Genomic DNA, 25,066 nt, shown 5'->3' with positions numbered 1-25,066 from the left:
GCGCCTAAAACATGAACCGATAGATAATTCATAAATAATCATACTTTTGAGAGTCTCCTTAATCACAAGTAATGGGTAATGTGAGTTTCTTTAGACACTTTGTCACCTCACATATTCAAGTAAATTTATGTGCCAATATTATAAAATATTGTGTCAAAAACATGAGGTGACAGAGAATTTGCAAAGAGTCACACAACTCCCAAAATTAACAGACAAAAAAAGTGTCGAACTTCCAAAATCGTTAACATTACATGAGTGTTTTAAGTTTCTCAACCAAATTCCTAGCTTAAAAAAGAAACCATCATCATTATCCTTAGCTAGTTTGTTCAAAAAAGAAATCATAATTATTATCCTCAGCTCAAAAAAAAAAAAAAAAAAAAACATAAAAGTATGATAGTGAAATTACAATTGAAGATTAATGAAAAGGGGGACGTATGTAAAAATTAAATAAACAGTTTTTCAACTAATGAAATATTAAGTTTTAAACAATAGCGAAGTCCACATGACAACATATAAGCGAAAAAAGCAAGTTTAAAAAAATAGCTCGATTGGTTATATAACTTTTCCAACCCCAAACATCACATAAAACTAATAAATAAATAAAAAAACAGATTCAGTTTATAAATTTGAACCTGTGGGCAATAAAATGGCAAAAAGGCCCCACATGAAAAGTCCTAAGACGTGTTCTAAGTGTTTTGGGGAACGTAGACGGGGAACGTAGACGCTTCACAGTCACAGGTCCTTGTCGTTTTCGAAAAAAAAAAATCTAATTTTATAAAAATCAATAAAAAAAATTAAAAATAAAAGCAAAAATAAAAAAATAAGTCTGGTCTGAGATCTCACGGGATATAAAAAGGGATTTGGAACATGATATTTAGGAGTTACGAAACAAAAAACAGACACGGAGGTCGGAGGGTTCGCGTGTGTCTGATTACTGCAGTGTCACTCGTCGGCGCGGAAGATCAGAACCGAAAAATAAAGGACCCGATTTTATTTCTCTTTTCATAATTTTGTCACGATTTCAATGGATTTGTGATTCGTCCTCTGCGCATGCAACAGCTCGCTAGTACATCTGTACATCACCAGTAGCTGACTCCCCCTTGAAGTCCGCCTCTCGACTCTCTCTCCCCTCAACTGTTTCTCTCTCTCTCTCTCTCTACTTTCTCTCTCTGCAAAGATTGTTCTTGCATTTTACCAAATCCTACGGTCTTCATTGATTCTGGGTTGGGCTTGCACTTTAGTGAGAGTGGCTGGCTTTTCTTTCTCTTCTATCCTCAGCTGGTGAATCGGACGGTCGTCAAGGCTTGATCTTTCATCAAATCTCTGCTTCTTGTTTTGCTTTCTTTTGGAGATTCACAGAGGAAGGCCTGAGCTTTTATTGTTTCCATGGTGAGTTTTCTCTTTTGGGTTCTCTTCGGTGATTGATCAGCTTCAAGATTCTTCAATTGTTTCTGCAAAAAAAATGGAATAAGAAAATTGACTTTCTGTATGTGGGTTTGTATTGTTTTTTGCCTAATTAAGATCTAATAAGGTTCATTTCTATGTAGAGGTTTTCCCAATGATGGAAAAGTTTAAAAAGAACATAACTTTATTTGTTTCCATTAATAAATTTCTTCAAACTTTGATGGGTTCTGCATTTTTTCTTTTATTAGATTTATATATAGGATGAGCTCTCAAACTTGGATTTTGGTAATTTTGTGGATATATATATATATATATATATATATATATAATTCAGGGGGATATTGTTCTTGGTGGCATTTGGTTGGAATTACAAATAATATTGGCTTCTGTTTGGTGCAGCTTCTTATGAAAATAAAGTAGAAAACTTGGTTGTCCATGAAGTCACCAAACTCATGGATATGGATGTTCAAGAAAAAGAATTCTTTTTCTGATGGGGTATGATCCAAAATTTCTTACCCTTTTTTGTTTGTTTTTGTTATTGTATTAAGGTAAATTGGAGCCAAAAGGTTGTGTTCTATTGAGTAACCCATCTCAATGTACGATGCCGGTGCAGGGTAAAAGCGGAATGAAGATGAAGCAGCTGTCATTTATGGGAGTTGTATGTACAGTAATGTTATTCGTTGTGTATAGAACCACCAACTATCAGTATCAAGCTTATCAGCAGACAGAGGTACCATCTTACACACAAGAATTGTGATAACAATTTTACTCCATTTGATTCGCTGATTGAAATGATTTTTCTTGGGTTCAAAGAGAACTCAAAGTATAGTGGTAGTAGCATTAGTATTGATTTTTGTTTGAGTTTGACCCTAAGTATTCATAATAGTGATAATTTGAGATATTTCCAGGTATTTGATATCATGATAATTCTATAAGTACTGTTTTCGTTGTCCTGGTGATCAGTCTACTGATTGTCATTTGCCCTTTCGTGTATTAGATGGACGCGAAGTGGAATCCCTTTGACACAGTGAAGGTAGTGCTTCGATCCTTGTGTCCATGTTGACAAGTTAATATTTTCTTGCCTTTCTATAATACCTTAAAGTAAGGCTTCAGTAGCACTCCTCCGTTGATTTCCAAAATACTGAGATTACCTGTCCGATATGAAACTCTTGTATGATTGAATCATCCATTGTGAGGATGTTTCTTCCTTCGTTATATCCTGAGGTTCTTCTGATACTTGCCTCAGGAAATTTTTGTGACTTCGAGAAAGTTGGACAGTTTACCACGTGGCATTATACAACCTAGGTCGGATTTAGAGCAAAGGCCTCTATGGTTGACAAGTAGTTCAAGGTTAAAGGTAAGATTCTGATCCTCTCGTGCTTAACATTGCCTTAAAAGTTATTTCTTGCATGTCAACTTATCCTCAGTAATAGAAAGTTGATAGATGATTGCTCATTTACTGATAGACGGCAATGTGTAAACTAAAGTTTGTTCATTATGAACTGGACTTGGGACACTCTTTGTGATTTTGGGTGGTTATTCTGATTCAGGTCGGTGGTTACAGCAACCGTAACTTGCTGGCTATTCCGGTTGGTATTAAGCAAAAGGATAGTGTTGATGCTATTGTGGGAAAGGTGAGTAATACATTTTTCTCTTGTTATGTTCCAAAAGACATCAAGTGACACTAGCCTAATTTTATCCATTTCAGTTTCTTCCAGAAAATTTTACCATTATCCTATTCCATTATGATGGGAATGTTGATGGGTGGTGGGATCTTGAGTGGAGTAACGAGGCCATACACATAGTTGCCCAAAACCAAACAAAGTGGTAAGTTAATAGTTCCGTTCATGATTCTAATTATCTAGCTTGAATATATAATATACATTCTGCCTGCAATGTGCTCGTTTGATCTTGATATGAAAAACATGCAAATTGTCTTCTTCTGAAAATCTCACAGTTGCATTTATCAAAGGGGCAGTTCCTACTAGTGCTGTTCCTATTTTTTGTTCCGTTTCTCATTTCTCTTTCCTTCATCCTAGATTTTATGGTTTATTTTCAGGTGGTTTGCCAAACGCTTTCTACATCCAGATATTGTGTCCATTTATGATTACGTATTCCTTTGGGATGAGGATTTGGGGGTTGAGAATTTTCATCCAGGAAGGTAATTTAGGACGTTTTATGCAACACACACTCTGATTAGGACAGTTTTTTTAGTTAGTTATTCGTAATTACACTAGAGTGAGGGCATATCAATTAAATGTAAGTTCATTGCATTTGCTTGTACTGAAATATCTTTTTTAGGACTATAATTCAGAAGATTATCTGTTTGAAATTATTTTAATTAGTTAACTTGTCCGAAATTTTTTTAAGAGGGTTTATTTTGTCTAAATGCTTTAATTTGATCCCATAAGCAACATATGGTTTTATTTTCATGCTATTTATCTGGATCATATATGATGCGATAGCCGGTAGCTTAAATTTTTGTATTGTTTCCCAGATACCTTGAAATTGTAAAAGAAGCGGGACTGGAGATTTCTCAGCCAGCTTTGCATCCAAATTCAACAGATATACATCATAGAATTACGATTCGTGCTAAGAAAAAGAAGTTTCATAGGTGAAATGGTGGTTTCAAAACAACTCTCTTAAAGTCTATTTGTTTACTTTTCTGAGTACGTGTTACCTTAATACAAAATTTTCACTCTTCGCAGAAGAGTCTATGACACCAGAGGCAGCACAAAGTGTACAGAAGCAAGTCAGGGACCACCATGCACCGGGTGAGTTGTCATACTGGTTTACTGTATACTAGACACAGTTATTCCTTAAGCGTTTGAAGAATTTGTTGGCTGTTTATATCTGTGTGATGAGTAGTTGTGAGGTCTGACCTGCCTCGTATGTTTTCTTGGTTTACCACTGCTTCGAAAATACGTTAAGGTGAGAGCTGACAATTATTCTATATTCTGAGAGACTCTCATATGTGTGTAATTCAACTTTGCACTGGGAGGTGGATACCAGAACTTGAATTTAGGATCAAATGTTAGGATGTGGGCTAACATTTATTCAATAGTCTAACACTGTCTTTTGTCGATTGTCATTCTGGGCGAAGAAAAGTTAACAATTAAGACAAAACATTCCCAGGAGTCATCTGATTTCTGAATTGCAAGAATCCTAATCAGTTGATTTTTTGGGATATAGTTTATAATTTTCTAGAATGGAGCGTAGGACTTGTTGCTTAGCCACTTAATTTTACAAATGCAGGTTTGTGGAAGGCATGGCTCCGGTTTTTTCAAGAGCTGCCTGGCATTGTACTTGGCATCTTATACAGGTAGCCGTTGTATCTTAGTCTGTTCACGTCTACTATAATATATTGTTGAAGAAAGCCTTAATCTTGCATAATTTAGGCGTAATACTTTTTTGAAAATTATCTTTATTAAATCCTCATGGAGCAGCTTTCTTTTTGTTCAGAATGATCTTGTACATGGATGGGGTCTGGACATGAAACTTGGGTATTGTGCACAGGTAAGAATTACTTTCCTGGTTCTTGTTAGGATCGATTTCCTCATTAGGTTGCTTGAGTTTAGGTTGCTAGAAATTGCTTAGGTTTCTTACCTTTGCTTGACTATTGCTTATTCAAATCAATAATCCCGAGTCAGTTTATATAAAATTCAGTTGGCCATAACTAGAATGTCACATTTTTCAGGGAGACCGTACCAAGAAAGTCGGAGTTGTTGATAGTGAATATATTGTTCATAAGGGAATACAAACTTTGGGAGAAGGTGGTTCGTCGACAAACAAGGTTAGTTAATCTCTGCCTATTCCTTGTCTGCTAGAGAAGGAAATTCTGGTGCTTGCAAGTGTTAGACCATAAACATCTCTTGCACATGCATATTTGATGTTTATCGGCGGCTAAGTTTTTTTCACTTGTTCTTTCACTATTAACATTTCCCATATTTCCTTTCCCTATTTCCAGGTTCCTGAGAAGAAGAGTAAGGTAAACTTCACAACAAGCAATAGCCATCTCTGTCTTCTTCGTTTTCCCCATTACAAGATTCGACAATTACTAGCATTCTAAATTTGATCTTGTCTTCTTTCTTTCTTAATGATATACAGAAAAGAGCTGCTCCTGGGCATGACATGCGAATTGAGGTGAGACCTGCTGTCCAATATGTAGTATAGATGCCAAAGTTATCATGCAAAACCGCCAATCCTCTCAACGTATTACCCTCAATATATGAGTGATGCTTTATTTACCGACGTATTGGTTTTTGCATGTGCAGATTAGGAGGCAGTCTACACGGGAGTATACAACCTTCAAAGAGCGGTGGAATAACGCAGTAGAAGAGGACTTGAACTGGATTGATCCATTTAAAAGCAGCCTAAAACGCAGGAAACAGCGTAGACGCAACAACCAGTTGAGCTCTTAACTTACAAATCCAACAGCGTAGACGCAGCTTCATTCAGAGGCGCTCGGTCTCGTCTATACCCCCATAGTTTGTGTAGCGTTTCATTGAACCCGTAATTAATTCATTATTTGAATTCTTCACAAGTTTTGTTCCTTGCAATTCAGATTTTGCCTCCCCACCTGTGTCTTGTTCCGGCCGCGTTTTTTGTTCCTTTCATTTTCTTTGCTATACAAAGTTTTATAGGTTTTGGTGCCAAATATTCTTTGAAGATGACAGTGAATTTACTGTATTCAAGTTCGGATGAAGGAGGAAGGGGAGGGCGTTAGTCGACAATCGACATTCTATTTTCACGTCAAATTCGTATGATTTCTGGATTCAAAGTTTTCGAATTTTCAAAAATCAAAGAAAAAAATGAATAGTTGTAATTGAAAAAAGAGACAATAAATCCTTCTGGAAGCGCATGAACAGCGCATTGACGCGTATCCGTGCAAATAATAAAGTCCAAATCTTTACAGCTGGTGCCTTCGTACAAATAAGAATTTCTAAGTTGTCGGTTAGTACAAATGACAAAGAAAGTAAGGAATTGATTTTCAAACTCTCGTTTTTATCTGAATTTATCGTAATTCAATTTGTTTTAGCTTGAGCACATTAAAAGAGAATCGGGTGAGATGGAAACAAAACGGTAAGTGCATTAGGAAAAACCAAGAGTAAAAACTCGCAAAACAAAACAGAGATGCTTGCCATTGGCCGTGGCATGCGACGCTTGCCTAATTTTTTTATTATTTATTGGAGGGTGACACCAATTTTAGGAAATATAAACAATAAAATTTGTTATAACCAAAGCAACAGCTAACAATAACATGAAGGGGTATGATATCCACACATCCCATTTTACTTCTTACATACCTTTTTAATTTTCGGCCGTCGGGTCAAATGAATTGAAGAAGATCAACAGATAGAAATTATTACGAGATGTGGGGATAGCAGACCCCTAACATGAAAGGAGAAGCATGTGGACTAATTCACCAAGCCTTTGCATTAAGTTTCTTTTTGTTTATAAATATGCATTTACAATACATCCAACCACACTAATCTATCCAACTTATCACCAACTAAAATATATTTCATTCTCATCTCGTAATTCAATACATTCTATTAAGCTTAATTTCATTTTTTAATTTTTAAACGGTTGAAAATTTATCAGAACAGTAGTCACTTAGCGCCTAAACAATTCTTATCTTGTAACTCGTTAAAATACCTCTTTCAATCAAATTGAGATTTGGTAGCACTTCATCAATGTCATTGTCTCTTTTTTTTTTAAAAGAAAAGCAATGTCATTGTCTAAAAACACGTAAGAACAACCACCAAAAATTAAAAATCAAATTTTCATATATGCCCCCAAAAATCAGAAAAATCAAATAAAAAAAAGGCGGCATTGGCTGTCAATAGCTGACGAACAAAGAGTAGACGAGTCCTCCGCTTTCTCTCTCTAGAAAAAAAAAAAAAAAAAAAAAAAAAACCATTAAACAAAGCAACCGTTCTACTCACTTTCTCTCTCTAGAAATTCCATTTCTTCTCCCCCAGACTTTCCTTCATTCTTTTGAGCCTGAAAATATATTTTTCTTCAATTTTGTTTCTTCCATCACAAGTTTTTTCCTTTATTCTCTGCCCGTCGTCTCAGATCTCTCGGACAAGCTCTGAGACTGGTCCTTTGGGCGCTCAAATCTCTCTCTCTCCCCGCCATGGCTGGCCGCTACGACAGTAACCCTTTTGCCGAAGAAGACGAAGTCAATCCCTTCTCGGTGAGTTTTCTTTCTCGATGATTATTGCTGTTGTTTCTGCTGAAATCAACTGAATTCAAATTGGGTTTTCCGATTTGGTCAATCTGGTTGACTAAAGTCCTTGACTTGCTGGGAAATTGGATTTGGATTTTGGTGATTTAAAGATCTGCATTTCGCTGTGAAATTGAAGTAAATCAAGTAAATTTACCTTAACCAATTTCGTAAATCTGCGTTTTTCGGGTTTTAAATGTATCAGTTTGCTCTAGATTTTATGACGTAATAACCTTATCTAAATCCAACTACGTAATTTGTTTTTCTTTGCAAATTTTGAGTTGGATATGTTTTGGGAATGAGATTCCAGAGTCTAAATAGTCTCTGGGCGACTAGGACTAGGATTGGGCTATTTAACACCAATCCCAGCCTGGATCAAACTTGGGGTTAATTAAGAACTGGATAAGCTGGGTTTATACCTTCCTTAGGTGGCCTTAAATGAGGACCTGCATGTATAGAACCAAGCCTTTCCCTAGGATTAGTCCAAGCCAAGCCTATCCTATGTATCAAACATGCCCATGTATTGGGTTTAATATGTTGGCTTCCTTAGACATTGTCGTTTGCTTGTGGGAAATGTTTTGGTGTGGGTTATTAACTATAGGTTTGACTCTAAGAGGACAAGAATGTTCGACTTCAGATACGACACTACATTGTAAGATATGATGTAGATTCCTGTAATCCAGTTAATAAAAGTCTGTTATACTTGAATGCCTCCATTCACAAGTCTTTGTTTCTAATTTCTGACACCCGATTACGGGTGGAGGGGATACGTATGAAAGGTCCCAATATTTAAAGTTTCTATTAACCTGTGAATCTGTGATGTTGTAATCTGATTAACATCTTTAGTGTCACCATGGAAGTTTACAAAGAAGAAGAAGGAAGCCGTTATCTTTGCTTGTGATATTTAATCTCTTCTTAAAGATAGAAAATGAGTTTTTCACTACAGGTGTTTTTATTTGGGAATTAATATGAATAGAATTCTGTGAGATTCTAGATGCTGAATTTCATTTTGGTCTTCAAATAGAAAATTTTGTCAGTCACATGAAATGCTGCTTCTTTGTATTCTGTCTTCCATTAAAGTTGTGCATTCTGTATGACTACACATAGGTAATGTAATTTGTAAAGTATCTTCTTGCTTCTTGCATCCCAGCTATGTATTATATTTGAGTGCACATGTAGATACCAAGCTATGTATATGTCTACCTTATTTCAGATGTAAGCTCTACCTTGTGGGTAAGCATAGTGTGTACGCTGTCCATTGTAAACTTATCAGGCACATGAAACATAAATAATGGCTTTATATTTAAAATTTGATACTTAGCTTGCTTTTTATTACCTGTTGCTTGAGCTCTTATGATGTGATACGTAATTAGCAGAATCCAGGAAGTGTTGCTCCTGCCAAAAACTCAAGACTTTCACCTCTTCCTCCTGAACGTGCTGGTTTCAACTACGGCCTTGGTGAAACCGTTGATATACCTATTGATGGAAATGCAGTAAGTTTTAATTTTAGGTTGTTAGTTAGGCAATTGAAATTGACTTCTTTTGTTTACAAAGTATAGTTTTTATTTATTTATTATTATTTAGGATTTGAAAAAGAGGGAGAGGGAACTCCAAGCTAAAGAAGCTGACTTGAGAAAGCGGGAGGAGGTATGACTTGAAAGAAACTCTAAATTCTGAATGTGTGAAATGATTCTTAAAAAAAGCATGGCACAAAATGTTTCAGTCAATTCCTTGTTATAGTTGCTTGTTCATCCAAACTAATTTTAACTGTCATCTTTTGCGAAATTATGCAGATTGTAAAACGGAAAGAAGCAGCTGCCGCACGTGGTATTTTACTTTTGACTTTATCTTACTGAATCTCTCTTTCTCCTCATTTGGGAGGAGCTTAAAATAATGTTTTTCAAAACATTTACAAGTTCGATGTTCTTTGAAATTTTATGAACTAAAGTTTTCCACGCTCCCTTTTGTTTTGCAGCTGGAATTGTTCTGGAGGATAAAAATTGGCCACCTTTCTTCCCAATTATCCATCATGATATTGCAAATGAAATACCAATTCATTTACAGAGGCTGCAGTATGTTGCATTCACAACATGGTTAGGTGTGTCAGTCATTGTTTAATTTATGGATGTTTTAATTATGTGTCAACTTTATATCACAATTCTTACGTACGCTTGCTTTTATTATAGATTCATAGGTACAGTGGCTTTTTGTTCCCTTTTCTGGAAATCATGATTGTTTTCGTGGATCTTGGACTATGATTTTGAGGCTTGCAATTTGATGAAAGCCAAAACTTTTAACAATCATAAGTATAGAAGTCGGTGGCAGTCTATATACGTATCATTACACGAACTTGGCTTCTAAAACTAACCTGTTGTGCTGAGCAGATGTAGTTTCTAATCATTTGTTTTTTTAGCATTACTTCATCTTGCCTTTTGGGTGTGAGCTGTGTGAGTCTATCTGTGTGGTGTGATGTTTTATATTTTATTTTATTGTTTATGTATCCTAAACTTCTAATCTAAAGTTCATTGAAACCTGTCTCGATGGTGTTATGCAGGAATTGTTCTTTGCCTTTTCTGGAATATAATAGCTGTTACTACAGCATGGATTAAGGGGGATGGTGAGTGTGAAATTGATCATATCCTTTGCGACTGTCCTGCACACAATCAAGTATTCATTTTGGTTCTATCCTCAAGTTGGGTGAAATTGATCATATCCTGATTTTGTAATGCAGGGGTAAAAATTTGGTTCCTTGCTATTATCTACTTCATAGCAGGGGCTCCTGGATCATATGTCCTGTGGTACCGTCCACTGTACCGAACTTTCAGGTATATATTGCCCATTTTTATTAAATCCTGCCAGTGTCCTAGTTCTCTGAGCTACTTGTCTATGCTACTGGTATTGGATTTGGGTAGTGTGATAGTATTGGTGATGGTAATGAGGAATTGATCTGGTTCATTTGCTGCAAGTTCCAAGTTGTTAAGCAATGTCGTTGGACAACTTGGATTATATAATAACCTCTGTTCTGACATCTAGTGCTAATGCATATGTTATTGTTTCAACCATGCGGAATGTACCTGCTGAATTTGTAGTTAGCTATGCTCTTGATTTGAATTCTCTCATTTCATCTTCTTGCAGGTCTGAGAGTGCCTTGAAGTATGGATGGTTTTTCATGTTTTATATGGTAAGCTGTCCCAAAAAAAATTCGTTGTAGTTGGTATGCAGTTCACATTGTCGTTGAGCATAATTGGCTAGTCACATATATTATTTTCTTCTACCTACAGCTCCACATTGGGTTCTGCATCTTTGCTGCGGTGGCTCCTCCGATATTCTTCAAAGGGAAATCTCTCACGTATGTATTTTAATTGAATATCCCTTGCATTTATTAGACATTTATGATTTATCAATGGATTTTTTATTTGGTGGATGCTGATGGATATACGAAGTGAAAATGTTGGATATATGAAGTGAAAATGTTTTCTCCCTTGTATCCTGCTTATGATTCTCTGTCGTGTGCCTTTCAAACAGTGGCATTCTGGCTGCAATTGATGTTCTGAGCGAACATGCTTTGGTTGGGGTAAGATTGTTGGTCCAAAAGTATATTTTTCTTCTAAAATTTTGTATGGCTGCCCCACCCACATGAGTGTCGCCCATCAAGATACTTTAGAGGATATGGGTTGAAAGCATATCCTCCTAAATGTTTTCGAAATATTTAAGGGAGAAACCATAGTCGTTGATGATACTATTATTTTTCTGTCCTTGCAGATCTTTTACTTCATCGGATTCGGAATGTTCTGTCTAGAAGCAGTGCTTAGCGTCTGGGTTATTCAGGTCTATTTCCCAACCCAATTCTCGTTGCCAAATTCTCACAAAAGCTAGCACTTGTTCTTTGGTCTTCTTACAACATATTTCCCTCCCTTTTACATGTGCAGCAAGTATACATGTACTTCCGAGGAAGCGGCAAAGCTGCTGAAATGAGGCGTGAAGGAGCGAGAGGAGTCATGAGGGCAGCACTCTGAAGCTAAAATCGTGCACGGAGAAGAAAAGATGGCGGACTTCTGTATGTGATATAGGTTGTAAATGCCCCTTTAGTTGCTGGATTTGCGGGTACAAATGGTTTCGCTTGAGCCTTAATTTTTTTGTTTGTTCCATATTATGCCTGTTTCGTAGATGACTCTTAAGTGCTACCTCTGTTTCTATGCTGGAGAATGGTTAGGAGGCTTGACATCACCGGCTTGCTAGAAACATCTTGTTTTCTTCATGTTTTCTGTTTCTGAAAACTGTTAATTCCATCATTTTTTTTTGCCTAAGTTTTCGATTACTGCATTCTTTTTTCGCTTACTACGTTCTTTCAACGATATTATGAAATTTGTAACCTTTCGAACTCGTTTCCTCCTTGCAAATCCATTGTTGTACTTGTGTGGTAGAATTTTCCTATTTACAGTGGGGATCAAGCTTCTTGATTAGGTATAGATAAGCTGCCAAACTTCTCACAACGCTGATATTTAATGTTTTGAGGCTGCTTCTGTACGGATGTAATTAATTTCTATGACTCTGCAAAGTACCCTTTGTTGTACCTCCATGGATTAAACACATACCTCTAGTACTAAAATGAAAGCAACATGTATCCTAAGTACCCCTTGTTCGAATCTCACTGATCAGAACCCAAGAATGCTGGATCACTCAAATTGAATCTCACAGTCCTTGTTAGCTCATTCCGCTGACTCATTTTACACAAACTAAGGTTTGATATCTCTTTCACACAAATAAAAAGCTCGAATTTCATGGTCCTTAGGCTCTGGACAACATAAAGGATCCAAATTCATATTCTAATCGAAAGATAACTTATGTTTTTTGGGGTGCAAATATAATCTGGTTTGTTACGAAGGTTATCTAACCAACCATGTTTTAAACAAAATTAAGAATGTTAAGATTATTGAACTATCAAACTCTATTTGGGTTGGAAATGCTTTTGTAAAAATGTGCTTTTGTTTATAACGCCTTTCTATTTAGAGGCACACCAACGATTTCAACAAACATTCTAGTGTTTCTTGTATAAAATCACTTTTGTGCACAAGAAGTCTCAGTTCAGAAGCATTTTTAACTTTTTTTTCGTCAAATATTGTTAGAGATGTTTTTGTTATGAATAAATTATTTCTACAGAACATTCTCATAAGCGTTTTTATTATCTGAAAGCGGTTTCAAATGCAAGCTTGAGGGGCAAGAGAACATTATTCTTAGATAAAGCAAAATGACATATATATATATCGTAGGTTTACATCACATCACATGCATAACCATACTAATTATAGTAACTATATTACCGGCTACCGGCTGCAGTACCATAACAAAAGGAACGGGAGCAGCCTATTCCTCTAGCAGTAAGCAGTACACTTCTTGCAATCTATAGTGCACCCACCGCCTCCGCCACCGCCGCCATAACCCTTCCCTGACCGGCTGTAGGAAGTGAAGCACTTAGCAGGGCACGTCAGCTTCTTCTTGTAGCACGGACCCTTTTCCTTACACACAAGAGAAGTCCTCACAGTTCCACCCTTGGAATGCCCTCCAATAGGACCTCCATACCCTCCTCCATACCCGCCACCTACGCCGTTTCCGAACCCCTTTCCGAACCCGGGTATGTCAAACCCTGGCGGGACAAACCCGCCAAAGCCACCATTGCCGCCACCAGTAGCAGCACCACCTTTGTCCTTTGAGTGCTTGAGCTCAGCTGAGAAGGGTCCATCCGATCCGGGTCGGGCTGAGATGCCAAGTGAAGCAGTGAGGAGCAAAGTGGCTAGGAAAAGACTTGCTATTGGGATCATTTTTTTTTTTTTTTAACTTTTTGGAAAAGCACTTGTGGAGTGTGATGAGATAGAGAAGAGAAGGGAGTGTTTGGGGAAGGGGGAATATATACAAGTGGGAGGATTGTGGTGGCGGTGGTGGTGGTGGGGAAGGGAAAAAAAGGCATTAATTGAGGGTGTTGGACGGTTACATAGAGGTCGTCTAATGAATGGGGTGTAGGTTGGGTGCCATTATTATCCATCTTTTACTCTTTTAATTGGATAAAATGTTTTTTATTTTGGTATTATGTAATAAGTTAGGCCAAGGGTGAGCTTTTGCGCAACATTAAATTGCTCTTTTATGAATCGTGATCGAAATGTCACAAGTTCAAGTCGTAAAAATGGTTTTTTTGCAAAGTAAAAATAAGATTACATACACGATAGACGTTTTCTTTGACCCTCGCAAAGTAAAAAGTTTTGTTGATTTGAGGTAATCCTTTTATATGGTAAGTTACACACATGAAGTTTAGTCCACATAATAAGTGACAATGTGATATATGTTCACCTTTTGTTTTTGATGGGGCCCCACATGAAGTTCTTGTAGGTCGGTCGTATTTGATTGTTATATTATCAATACAGACAAATGTATTGTAGATGGATACTCGGTATCTGCCAAATTATACACTTTCGTTTCTATTGAGTTGGTTTGGATTGTACGCTTGTGGATGACAACAAGATGATAGGCATGGCATAGGGATTACATGTTGTTAGCGCTTATTTGATTAATTGCTAGATTTTGGTCATGTCTCTTGATGGTTGGTTTCTTTGTCAAATCTCTCCAATTTGATGTCTTGTTTCTCCAATTCTGGTTTTTTAGTTTTGTTAGAATATAGATGAGTCGTTGACGAAAGGAGTTCTTGCGTACGACTACAAATAATCTAGGTGATATAAAAATACAGAAGAATTATAATTTCTGTAGTGCTGCACAAACACATGGTCCGACATATTGTACAGCAGATATTAAAGAGAGGTACGGCTTAGTTTGGTACTGAGGTGATTATGAAAAAAGTTGGTATAAAAAAAAATTGGGAGCTGTTTTTGTGTTTGGTAAACATTCAGCTTCAGTTTTTTTTTCACAGTTTTGGGTGAAAAAAAGCCAAAAACAAGAAGCTGCAAAACCCAGCTTTGAAAAACCGGCTTTTTTTCACATCTGTTTTACATAAAAGTTTACCAAACACTATAATACTGCTTTTTTTTTTCAAAAGCACTTTTACAAAAAAGTTTACCAAACACTCTGCTGCTTTATTTCACGGCTGCTTATTCTCACAGCACAGCAGAATTAGCTTTTTTTCAAAGCACATCAATATCAAACCACCCGTAGTGTACGTAGTGCAGAGACTGAGAACGATAGAGTTAGAATTGGATGTTCTCACAAGAGTCATAGCAACATCATAAAACACTGAACAAATTAATGTGGCTAACTTCCAATCTGCATTTCATTTAAGATGACGGTGCCTTCTTATTAGGTCATGAGCACATGATGCAAATCGATCTGCACTTCAAGGGCTCTCTGCATTTGGTGGGAAAGTAAGGCATGCACCACCTAAGTACTATGTATTCCATTCATATAATTCTATGAGATTGTTTCAATTATTGTTTAATTTGCAATGTGAAATCAAATTCTTTTTAGCTCTTCAAACACGTGACACACAAATATTAGACGATGACATGCTTAAGGCATTAAGATTGAATACTGGTTGCATGAACGAATCTCTCGTCCTAAGGTACGGTAGTTCACCCGATATAATGGGGTAATGCTGGATTTTGATGTTCTAACTTCTAGAATCGGGTTTTAACCTTAAAGGAATGCAGTAATCTTGGAAGCAAGTCCCAGGCTATATCTTAAGATTCATCACGGCCCTAAACCCTAAACTCTAATTTCCAGGGCGTATAATTAAGTAAGCGTTGCTGTGACAGGATGGACCAAATATGGTGATATTCACTTGATAGCCAAAGCATCCTTTTCAACCTCTATAAAATGGTGGCCCCATGCCAACAAGGATCCCTGCTTTGCGAGGGTCGTGGATTGGGGGGAGGGGAGTGGAGGAGAACGTTTATCAGCAGACCATTGCTTTATAAAGTGATCATTTTCATGACTCAAACCCGTGACTTTTTGGTAAAAAAAAAACAACATTTCCATCGCCAAGCCTCGCCCTTTGTTTTCAACTTCCATATGTATATATATAATCTCCGCACGCAAATGCAATCCAATGTATGTACTTATCAAACCCTACCTATGCCTGTTTTGGTACCACTACACATTACACCCCTCGGGTCTTAGACTTGCCTAGACAATCTTGAAGCACATATTCTCCAATATCCACCCTTGAATGTTCCTATTTCATTAGGCCGGTTATATTGATCGATAGCCTAGAATTTAAACAAGTTTTGCCAAACTTCTAATTTTCAAGCTTCAATGTGGCTGTCAAAGGTGTCAATACATTGGGGTCCGTGCTTAAGCCTAGGGTAGTGGTCACTACTTACAAAGTCTTCATAACACGTAACAACTTTGATCAATATTTAAAAAAAAAAAATTAAAGAAAAATACAGGTCATTTAATATTACAAGAGACAGAGATTCAGGGTAAAAAAAAGTAGATGAAGACATAAAAAGACTTAGAAAGAGTCTTTAAGAAAAGACATGAAGCCCTTGGGACTAATGAAAGACTTGGTGCAAAACCAAGTGTAGTAACGTTCTACAATACATACAGCTGATCCCATTAGCTTTGTTGTTGTTGTATTTAATATTATAGTCTAATAGTATTTCTCTTCATTTATAAATGAGAAGTTTTATATTCGAATTTGATGAATAATGATTTGATAATGTCTTTCGACTGTCATTGGAAGATCTTGAGTCTTGGACAACCAGATTGCATGTCAAGTAGTCAAGAGGAGGAGCTGAGCAATTAAAGTTGGAGGGCCGACCACGTTTATGATCATTTTGACTTTGAGTCCATACAGATGGACGTCTCTCAAGTCTCGAACTCCCAAAAGAATTAAAAGAACAACTTGTTTTGCATCCCCCAACCCCAAGAGCTAGGTCAGATATGTTTATATTTGAAAGTGAGTTTTGCTATCTGTCTTGTTTCTGCAAATGTGAGAATTTATGGTGTGCTTAATTTGATCTTAATCAAATGTAATGACAACTTTTTCATTCATTTAACTTATTTATTGTACAACAAATTACTTTAATGTCATGCTTAATTATAAATTCATGCTACATGGCTCGATCTAGTTAAATATCTCTTTCTCCATTGTGCTGACAACCACTTGTCTACAAGTTAAAAGATTTGATGTCGATTGCCATTAAGAAGATTGATGACTTGTATAACTAGTTGCATATTTTTCAAAAACACAGTTGCAATTTACTTCAACTTCTGCTTGTGCGTGCTGCATCATCTGTCGCAATCTCAGACTCTTAGTGTCTCTCTCGCAGATGTGGGTGCCTTGTTTAATCTCAAGGCGACGATCACTACTTGGGACGCCGAGTGCGTTATACCCTCCTTCACAAAAGGTTATGGTACAAGATTAACGTTGTGTGATATAATAACTAATTGACGTGTTATAATACATATGAATTAGTTACCACATATCGTGTTTTGTTACTACAGATCATTACAAAGTGGGAAGAGTCGTTTTTATGCATTCAGTGTGGTTGACTTGTAACTAAGACATCATCCTTGTTGCATCAGACACTAGAATAACTTTAGATGAGTTAGTAACATGTAGAGATAACACGTGGTGTTACAATTACAATCAAAGTTGCTTCAAAAAAATGTTGTCGTTTTTCTTTTCCTTCTTACTTTTCTTCCCTTTTGTTGGGTCTGTTTGGGCCAAATAGTTCAGCAATGTCTCTGCCATCGGATTCCAATTCAATACATTTTACATTACTTGACCCATATCACAGTTTCTCTAAATTGCAGCGCAGGCTGCTAGGAGAGACTTATTGATTACCTTAAAGCATATTGGAACACAGGCTAAGATGGTCAAGCATGAACTTTCTACATATACTTCTGCATTTTCCCCTAGTATTTCTGCCGATGCAAAATTCAGATAAATAAAGAACACAAAATTGAAAACAATAATTTACAATTTTTGTACGATCTCGGGTAATGTAATGGCTAAGGAGTTGTGTTTTCATTGATGTTAAGCACCATCAGCAGACCTTTTTTTTATAGACTGGAGGAGTCCCAGCTAGCATCAACCGCCTCGATGATCTTGTCATGTAGATTGGCTCCAGCACTAGCAACTACGCCTCGATCAAGACCTTCCAAGTATATGCCCTTTGAAAAGTCCAGTGGACGCCCTCCGGCATCTGTAACCACCCCACCAGCCTCTTGTATGATAACAACACCGGCTGCGTGATCCCAAATCTTCTCCTTGTAGCCAGCCTTTGAAAACTTCATAAAAATCTCGGCATCCCCACGAGCTATGGCTGCGTACTTCACCATGCTGTATACTCGCAGTGGCTGCTTCCTGCAGTCACAATAACATTTGTGCATTTTATAACATACCTGTAGGATGTAACATCTATAGCAAAGAGAGACGAAACTTTAAAAATGTGGTACCTAAGCCCAACGCTGTGAGCTAGCCCTTCTGTGAAGGAATGACTCGAATTTGCCTTCTCAACAGGTTCACAAAATGTTGCCAGTGATGGATTATCTATGGTGGACACTCGGACAGGTTTTGCAGAGTTTGGCCACACTAAATTCTTGTTTACATGGAGCAGCGGTTGCATCCAAGCCTCGCCGCTGCCTCTTCTAGCATAAAGCACACAGCCTTTGTCCCAAGATTCTGACGTTGGTGGTGTCAATTTAGATATCATCCTATGATAACGGTGATGATAATTGAGCCATTCCTTTCTCATTGGGTAATTAGGACAGCCAAGAACCCCAAGCACAACTTCTCCATCCTCTATTAAAGCCAGAGCTATTGCATATTGGTCACCGCGTACAAAACCCAACGTGCCATCAACAGGGTCAAGTGTCCAAAATCTCCCAGCAGGGCCTCCAAGTGAGTTGCACCGACTGATGGCTTCAAGAACCTCTGTAGTCCCAAGGGCCATTTTCGGACTTTTAAGCCCAAAACGAGGCGCTTCAGCTAGACATTCGTTTACAGTTTTCACTACATCTTTTAGTACTCCACCTGCCTTTGCTTTGGACAAATTTTGAATATCTTCTTCAGCAATAATGGACACGTTGCTGCTCCCAAAAGACTCTGACAGTATCCAGCTCACAGTTGCTTGGACGCTCCAATCTGTTTGCACGATACGGTCAAGAGAGGACAAGGACATGTATTAAACTAGATTCATCTTTATTGGCCATAAAACTGCACCCAAAAAGTTGAAATTCCTACTCCATGATGGACCATTGACATGATAACAAGTTTAAAACTCAATACAATAACAGGGAAAGTACTATTTTGTAAGTTAATCCATGGAGAGATGTCCAGGGCCATAAACTGGTATACCAGCAACTACTTCATAAGACTCGTGCTAAATATTCCAGCTTCTCTTTCAGAAGCGTTCTTTTCGTGTTGAAAGCTAACTGTTCCAAATTGTAAAGATAGGATACTGACATAAAAAGCAAATTGGGCATGATTTTCCTCAATTAAGAATCCAAGTTTGAGCGGACAAACAACGATTACTAGGCATATGAGACGTTAGACTAGAGTATTCTTGATGTTCTAAAGAAATAACCACAATGAAGTAAGATGATTAAGAGAGAAGGGGTGTGAGGGAGATTTTGTGAGGAAATAGAGATGAAATGTCTCAGTCCTACAATAAAACGACACGTTTTAAGTATAATGTTCAGTTTTGTTATGATTTAACACATCTTAGAGGAAAACATAACGACTGCCTTCGAAGGTAGAAAGACTGAGTGCTGGAAGACACTGCGAGATAAGGGCTTATGCTGCCATTATGCTTGGTCCAAAATGCAAGTTGTGCCTTACAGAGATTCTGCACTCTAAAAGGCGGCAACAACTTTAGACAAAAACATATCCATATATTCAAATTCAAGGAATAACATAACATAGGATAGGACTAAGATATAATGTCCTTTGCAGGTCCTGATATAAGTTTTGCGCGTAGGGTTCAACATTTCATCACACATTCTGCGAGTTTGTCTAAGGGTGAAGGTGGATTACGATAAAAAAAACATTGAAAAACAAAGCTCGCTGCTGATGCAGAGAGGGATGCAGAAAGGAGGCATCTGTCAAGTTCCTCTAAGGAAACTGTGACTAGCAGCATCACTCCTTTTCCATTATTCAACATGTTTTAACTTCAAGAAGTCATAATTTTCCAAAAGAACAAACTTTAATAACAATTTCTTCAAATCCAAACAAATTCTCAAAGAATCATAACAAGTGAAATCTAAATTAAACCCAAATAACCAAAATCAACACTAATTCCAAATTCAAGTATTACTGAAACAAAAAAGGTTAGAGATTCAACTGACCTGCAACAGTGACAGGGGAATTGTCGTCTTTGGATTGGACCCCATCGCCGTTCTTCGAAATCAAACTGTTCTGAACCCTCTGGCAGAGAGAGCAAGCCAACTGCACAGCTCTGACAGCCACATCCAATTCCTGGGAGTAATTTTTCACAGGCTCCGGGGCCAAAAGACTCGAAGTTTTCAGGTCCTCCATTACAGAGAAGGATCGGGTTTTCCCGAACTTGGATAAGCAGTAGCCAAGTTTCCCTGAAAAGTTGAGGTGGGTTTTGTTGCTGCGTATGAAGTTGTTGTTGTTGTTATTCCATATTTCAAGTCCCAAATTGTGTGAGATTTTTATAGCCATGGTTGAAGAACGTTGTGTTTGCGTCTGAGAGTGAAAGTGAAAGTGAGTTTTGTGTGGATTTGGAGTGTGGGTTTAGGTGACGTTGGAAGGGTGCCAACAAAAAGGGTAATGAATGGAAGGTGATAGATCATGATTGGATGAGGGCCTTGCTTTATTTATAGGGATTTGGATCCTCTCCGGAGCCCAAGGAGAGGATCCTCCTGACCAACACACGTGGATCGTTAGATTTTCATCCAACGATTATGATTATTATAACTTTAAAGGGATTCTCTTATTTGTAACCGTTGGATAAAAATTCAAATTGCCCACATATGTTGGTTAGGAGGATCCTCTCCTTTTTACGGTTGGACATTAATGTAGGGTGTTGCTGTCCACAAAGATGGTCATTCCTCTCATTCTTGTGAAACTCATTTTCAATATGATCATTGGATTTTCTACGTGGAATAATCTATTGTGATGCTTTCAGGTTTTAACATAAAATTAATTGGCTATATGAATAGTATTTGATCTTCCCTATAAGTCCATACATTTTCATTTCTCGATGGTGAAGTAAGCCTAAGCTCATGAGCTTATTACCCTAGGTCGAAACAAGTTGATACGATTCTTTTTTTTTACGTCCTCGTGTCCCTTCCTCTCATCAGGGTGGGATTCATTCTCAACAATTCATGCATCTTTTTTAACTTTCACATGCTTCCTGTTAATTTATGTCATTTTAATTTTTTAATTCATTTGATTTGATGGTCAGAAATTGAAAAAGATACGTCAAATATAAAAGAGTGTATAAGTAGTATCACCTTTAATAAGTACATGAGAGTTTAACTAAGAATAAGTTATAAATACAAAAAGTATTTTTACTTGAACAATATTTAGGTGCACCTTTGGTTTAAGAAAAACTAATCGAGGTGGATCGATCACGTAGTTGGGAAGTCCAACTCTCACAAAATTATGAGACGTCTAGTATTTTGATCCCTGATTTTAAGATGATCTCACTTAATGTGAGAGCTACCTTAATCAAACAATCATATCAAAATAAATAAATAAATAAATAAAAATTCTTTTAATTGTCTACCCTAGTGTTAATTAACGAATTTTTATCATTTTTACATCATAATAAAATATGTTTCTTTTCTAAATGACACTCTGCAAAAAAGTTAATCAATTAAATTAATATTGTTAGAATTAACCGAATTTCACATGCTCGACTATTTTCTGTTACTTATCATCTTGACTGCTAAATGCATTGATCATGTGATCTAGCTAATGCATATGATGGGTAATAAAAGAAAGAAAAAAGATTTCATCAAAAATAGTTGGACTTTTTAAGTGTTTACTTTGCAAAATGGGTAATAAAAAAATTGAACCAAAGTTAGTCATTGTGAGCTCATCAAAACGTAAGCAATGCAAGTTTAAATACACTTGACAAAATTATGTTTTAGAAGTGGTATATATGACAAGAAAGATAGGCATATGTTTGATATATCAACAACAACAATAACAAAGTCTTATTTCACTAAATGAAGTCGGTTGTATAAATCATAAAATGTTACTGTGCTCGGTTTTGCCACAAATATTTCGTTAGCTCCAAATACTTCATGTCTTTTCTTAAAGTATCTTTTCAAATCTTCTTATGTCTTTCTCCACCAGTTTTACTTTAAACATTTGTCTCATAATCACATATTTCCATATTGGATAGAATAAGCACTTTGATGCAATTGGTAGGCAAGTTGAACCCATGTCCGTAGTCTTCTGACACAATAAGACTTGATGTTTATCTTAATTAGTGCATGGACCCATGTTCTAATCAACAACTTCATGATTTCTAGTAGTTTTTAGCTTACTTGTAAGTGCCTGCTTATATCTACTTTTGGAAACTTGTGATTACCAATTCAAGTTGAATTACTTGGGTCCGGAATTGGAGCACATCTTTTCAGTTTTATTTTCATTTTAATGATCACGCCGGTTGCGTTAATAAATACCGAAAAATTTAGCTAAGAATAAGTCATATATACAAAAAGCACTTTTATTTGAACAATATTTAGGTGCACCTTTGGTTTGAGAAGTGCTGATAAGGGAATCTGATCACGTCGTTGGTAAGTCAAGCTCTAACAAAATTATGAGACTTCTAGTGTTTTGGCCCGATTTGGTCTTATGATGAACTCACTTAGAGTGAGAGCTACCTTAATCAAACAATCATATCAAAATTTATCTCTTCTAATTATATACAGTAGTGTTGATTAATGATTTTATATCATTTTTATGTCATAGTAACATATGTTTCTTTCCTAAATGACACTTTGCAAAAAGTTAAATCAAATTAAAGGTTGTGAGTAATTAACGAAATTTCACATGCTCGAAGTCCAATTAACTATTTTATTCTTCATCTTGACTGCCAAAAGCATTGATTATGCATATGATGGTTAATGGGATTTCATGACAAATAATTGGAATTTTGAAATAAGTGTTCAATTATGCAAAATGGGTACAGAAAAAAATAATTGAACCAAAGTTAGAGTCATTGTGAACTCATCCGAACGTAAGCAATGCAAGTTCATGTACACTCGAAGAAAGTATGTTTTAGGAGTGGTATATGACAAGAGAGATGAGCATACGTTTGTTTGATGAGACGGATCTGTGACATTATTTTTCTTACAAAATTATTGACACACATATTTTTAGAACTTGTTTTGTAATGTATTTTAACTATTCAATTGTTTATTTTTAGGTTTTCCCTCAATGATCATGTAAACCAAAATTCACTCAAATATGAAACTATATGACCGTTAGAGTTATTTTTTCACAACAAATGAATGTCTTAACAGTTTTGGATTTGTCTAAATTTTTGCAAAAATAATCTATGAAAGATGTCTTAAAAGATAGACGATTTAAATAATTAAAATAATTATAAAGCGGGCTCCAATAAAAATACATATAAAAAATTGTGTAATAAAAGTGATGCCACGAATTTCCATCATATTTGATAGATCACGACATTAAGCAACTGGATTCTTTTTCATTACTTTTCAGTAATTATGTTCATATCTCTGATACAACAACACTTGGTGTTTATCTTAATTAGTGGATGGGCCCATATTACAATCCTCAACTTCATGATTTCTAGTAGTGTTTACCGTATGTCTTACTCGTCGACTTCATTTCAGGTTACTCAGAGCATTTTTTATTCGAGATGGATTTTTATATTGGCAAAACTCTTTACTTTTGTCTTTGATAATGAAAATTGATAGAAATAGTTATTGAATTCAAATCATTTTGGTCGTTCCGTAAAAGATCATTCAATATCGTTGTTAAATGATCATGTGAACAACCACATGACCACTTTTTTTAGGATATTTTTGTCAACCCCTCCACTTAACAAAGATATTAACAGAATTTTCACAAAAAAAGCAAACTGATTTACGTGAACAAACTCAAGAACCACTTTTATTGATTTTCATTGTCAATGACTAAAGTGAAAAATTATATCAATCTCAGATATTTTTTTGGCTAAAATAATATCAATAGGCGAAGTGTGCCACTTTAGTGGCCAGTGCAACGCACTGCCTACTTTATTTGAAATTTTGAAAGCAGATAGGCTCCAAAATCTCTCCCACGATGGTCGAATTGGCAAGAATCTAGTAGCAGCAAATCATTCACAGCAGCATGAATGGTGTTGATATCTTGATGAAAGTTTTCTTAACCTGTTGTGCGTAGTGGTGCTTTTAGATTCTTGCGGCTCAAGTTCTGAAGTTTTGAACAGGACGGCAGCCTCAACTTGTTGTTGACTTGGTATTACTTCAGCGTTTCAATAGCATGACGTAGTTCAATTCTCTTGTTTTGGAGATAAATTTGACCTGGTTTTGTTGATGATTGCATTCTCGCATCGCATCCACACTTGCACTTCATTTTCTCTATTATCATTTAAAGATTATTTTCAAATAATTATCAATGGTACTGTTCGACAGATGTAGAGTTTTATCACAAAATACCTTATTAATAATTAGAGTGAGATTATAATATTTAACTTTTCTTTTTATAGAAATATTATCGGCATGGAATATTGTAACATGTTGATTGATCTCTAATTAATCGATGAAGTTTTCGCAAAAATCATGGGGCAGCCAGCCCACATAGCAATTCGCATATATTTTGACTTTTGGGCTGCCGCCATTTGTTTCTTTTAGGGTGGTAAAGGCATTTACATTAATATTAGATTGAGCCCAATATCATAATTGAATTTGGGCTTGATGGTGCATATGTGGTGCAATCAATCGATTTCATCTTTATAGATAAAATGAATTTGCTTTTGACCTTTTTATTTGCTCGTCCCTTAATCGCAAACAGGAATCTTATCCGAATCCTCTTTATAAGGATCCTTGAATTTTCACATTATGTTCGTTCATCATACATCGTACGATCAATTTTTGTTAAGTACTATTTATATTTAATTTTATATAAAAATATTTAAAATGATTTATTACTGTAAGATATACGATAACCAGATACAATGAAAAAATCTTTATATCCTCGGAATGAGGATCCTCCTTGATCATATCTTAAAACAAAGGTGAAAGCTAAAGGTCCCCAAGTTCTTTGAACTTTGAAATTTGAATTGAAACGAACTTGTCAACTTCACAATAATTCATCTTAACTAGTGGAGGTTATTATTTCATTTGTCCTAGCTTGGGTGAGACACATACCATCATTGCTTATGTCATCTAACAAAGTGAAATATCATCATCGATTACGTAGTGCTACAAGGATGAATCATCAATTACGTGACACTGGAAGAACTACGCAGA

At 36.3% G+C, this 25,066-nt stretch overlaps 4 protein-coding genes across 6 annotated transcripts; 2 read left to right on the top strand and 2 right to left on the bottom strand.

The window, feature by feature from the left end:
- The first annotated feature begins 898 nt into the window (after window positions 1-898).
- LOC137725506 (uncharacterized) lies at window positions 899-6,094 on the top strand. 2 transcript variants are annotated; one of them, XM_068464220.1, is made up of 16 exons: window positions 899-1,389; window positions 1,804-1,899; window positions 2,018-2,134; window positions 2,402-2,437; window positions 2,651-2,761; window positions 2,955-3,038; window positions 3,113-3,231; window positions 3,464-3,565; window positions 3,902-4,018; window positions 4,113-4,178; window positions 4,660-4,726; window positions 4,867-4,920; window positions 5,102-5,197; window positions 5,372-5,392; window positions 5,512-5,547; window positions 5,679-6,090. In XM_068464220.1, the coding sequence occupies exons 2-16, from the start codon at window positions 1,840-1,842 to the stop codon at window positions 5,823-5,825; spliced, it is 1,233 nt and encodes a 410-aa protein (XP_068320321.1). In that variant the 5' UTR covers window positions 899-1,389; window positions 1,804-1,839; the 3' UTR covers window positions 5,826-6,090. The 2 variants fall into 2 exon arrangements, with proteins under 2 accessions (XP_068320321.1, XP_068320322.1); XM_068464221.1 differs by lacking the exon at window positions 1,804-1,899 and having other exon boundaries at window positions 1,245-1,389; window positions 1,953-2,134; window positions 5,679-6,094.
- Window positions 6,095-7,293: 1,199 nt separating this feature from the next.
- Window positions 7,294-11,928, top strand: LOC137725492 (secretory carrier-associated membrane protein 3). 2 transcript variants are annotated; one of them, XM_068464198.1, is made up of 12 exons: window positions 7,294-7,606; window positions 9,010-9,129; window positions 9,221-9,283; window positions 9,430-9,463; window positions 9,612-9,734; window positions 10,191-10,253; window positions 10,368-10,461; window positions 10,772-10,817; window positions 10,918-10,985; window positions 11,162-11,210; window positions 11,399-11,464; window positions 11,566-11,928. In XM_068464198.1, exons 1-12 carry the CDS (start codon window positions 7,547-7,549, stop codon window positions 11,650-11,652), a joined length of 873 nt encoding a protein of 290 aa, XP_068320299.1. In that variant the 5' UTR covers window positions 7,294-7,546; the 3' UTR covers window positions 11,653-11,928. The 2 variants fall into 2 exon arrangements, with proteins under 2 accessions (XP_068320299.1, XP_068320300.1); XM_068464199.1 differs by having other exon boundaries at window positions 7,295-7,606; window positions 9,013-9,129.
- A 918-nt stretch (window positions 11,929-12,846) lies between these two features.
- On the bottom strand, window positions 12,847-13,523 carry LOC137726551 (uncharacterized). Its single transcript, XM_068465483.1, has one exon. The coding sequence runs from the start codon at window positions 13,453-13,455 to the stop codon at window positions 13,009-13,011; it is 447 nt and encodes a 148-aa protein (XP_068321584.1). The 5' UTR covers window positions 13,456-13,523; the 3' UTR covers window positions 12,847-13,008.
- Window positions 13,524-17,547: 4,024 nt separating this feature from the next.
- Window positions 17,548-20,339, bottom strand: LOC137726132 (3',5'-bisphosphate nucleotidase AHL-like). Its single transcript, XM_068465007.1, has 3 exons — window positions 19,931-20,339; window positions 18,041-18,728; window positions 17,548-17,948 (listed from the first exon to the last, which is right to left on the bottom strand). Exons 1-3 carry the CDS (start codon window positions 20,268-20,270, stop codon window positions 17,645-17,647), a joined length of 1,332 nt encoding a protein of 443 aa, XP_068321108.1. The 5' UTR covers window positions 20,271-20,339; the 3' UTR covers window positions 17,548-17,644.
- Between the last annotated feature and the right edge of the window lie 4,727 nt (window positions 20,340-25,066).

The sequence above is a fragment of the Pyrus communis genome, chromosome 2 (genome assembly GCF_963583255.1).
Source record: "Pyrus communis chromosome 2, drPyrComm1.1, whole genome shotgun sequence".
In the NCBI taxonomy this organism is placed as follows: Eukaryota; Viridiplantae; Streptophyta; class Magnoliopsida; order Rosales; family Rosaceae; genus Pyrus; species Pyrus communis.
This window is presented reverse-complemented; position numbering and strand designations above follow the sequence as displayed.

Bases quoted from the DNA above. Each gene is read 5' to 3' on its own strand.
- LOC137725492 (XM_068464198.1), top strand. From the start codon at position 7,547: ATGGCTGGCCGCTACGACAGTAACCCTTTTGCCGAAGAAGACGAAGTC. The intron at 9,130-9,220 runs GTAAGTTTTAAT...ATTATTATTTAG, and splicing joins TACCTATTGATGGAAATGCA to GATTTGAAAAAGAGGGAGAG. The intron at 11,211-11,398 runs GTAAGATTGTTG...CTGTCCTTGCAG, and splicing joins GCGAACATGCTTTGGTTGGG to ATCTTTTACTTCATCGGATT.
- LOC137725506 (XM_068464220.1), top strand. From the start codon at position 1,840: ATGAAGTCACCAAACTCATGGATATGGATGTTCAAGAAAAAGAATTCT. The intron at 3,039-3,112 runs GTGAGTAATACA...TATCCATTTCAG, and splicing joins TTGATGCTATTGTGGGAAAG to TTTCTTCCAGAAAATTTTAC. The intron at 3,232-3,463 runs GTAAGTTAATAG...GTTTATTTTCAG, and splicing joins GCCCAAAACCAAACAAAGTG to GTGGTTTGCCAAACGCTTTC.
- LOC137726132 (XM_068465007.1), bottom strand. From the start codon at position 20,270: ATGGCTATAAAAATCTCACACAATTTGGGACTTGAAATATGGAATAAC. The intron at 18,729-19,930 runs GTCAGTTGAATC...TCGTGCAAACAG, and splicing joins TTCCCCTGTCACTGTTGCAG to ATTGGAGCGTCCAAGCAACT. The intron at 17,949-18,040 runs GTACCACATTTT...TTGTGACTGCAG, and splicing joins GCTCACAGCGTTGGGCTTAG to GAAGCAGCCACTGCGAGTAT.
- LOC137726551 (XM_068465483.1), bottom strand. From the start codon at position 13,455: ATGATCCCAATAGCAAGTCTTTTCCTAGCCACTTTGCTCCTCACTGCT.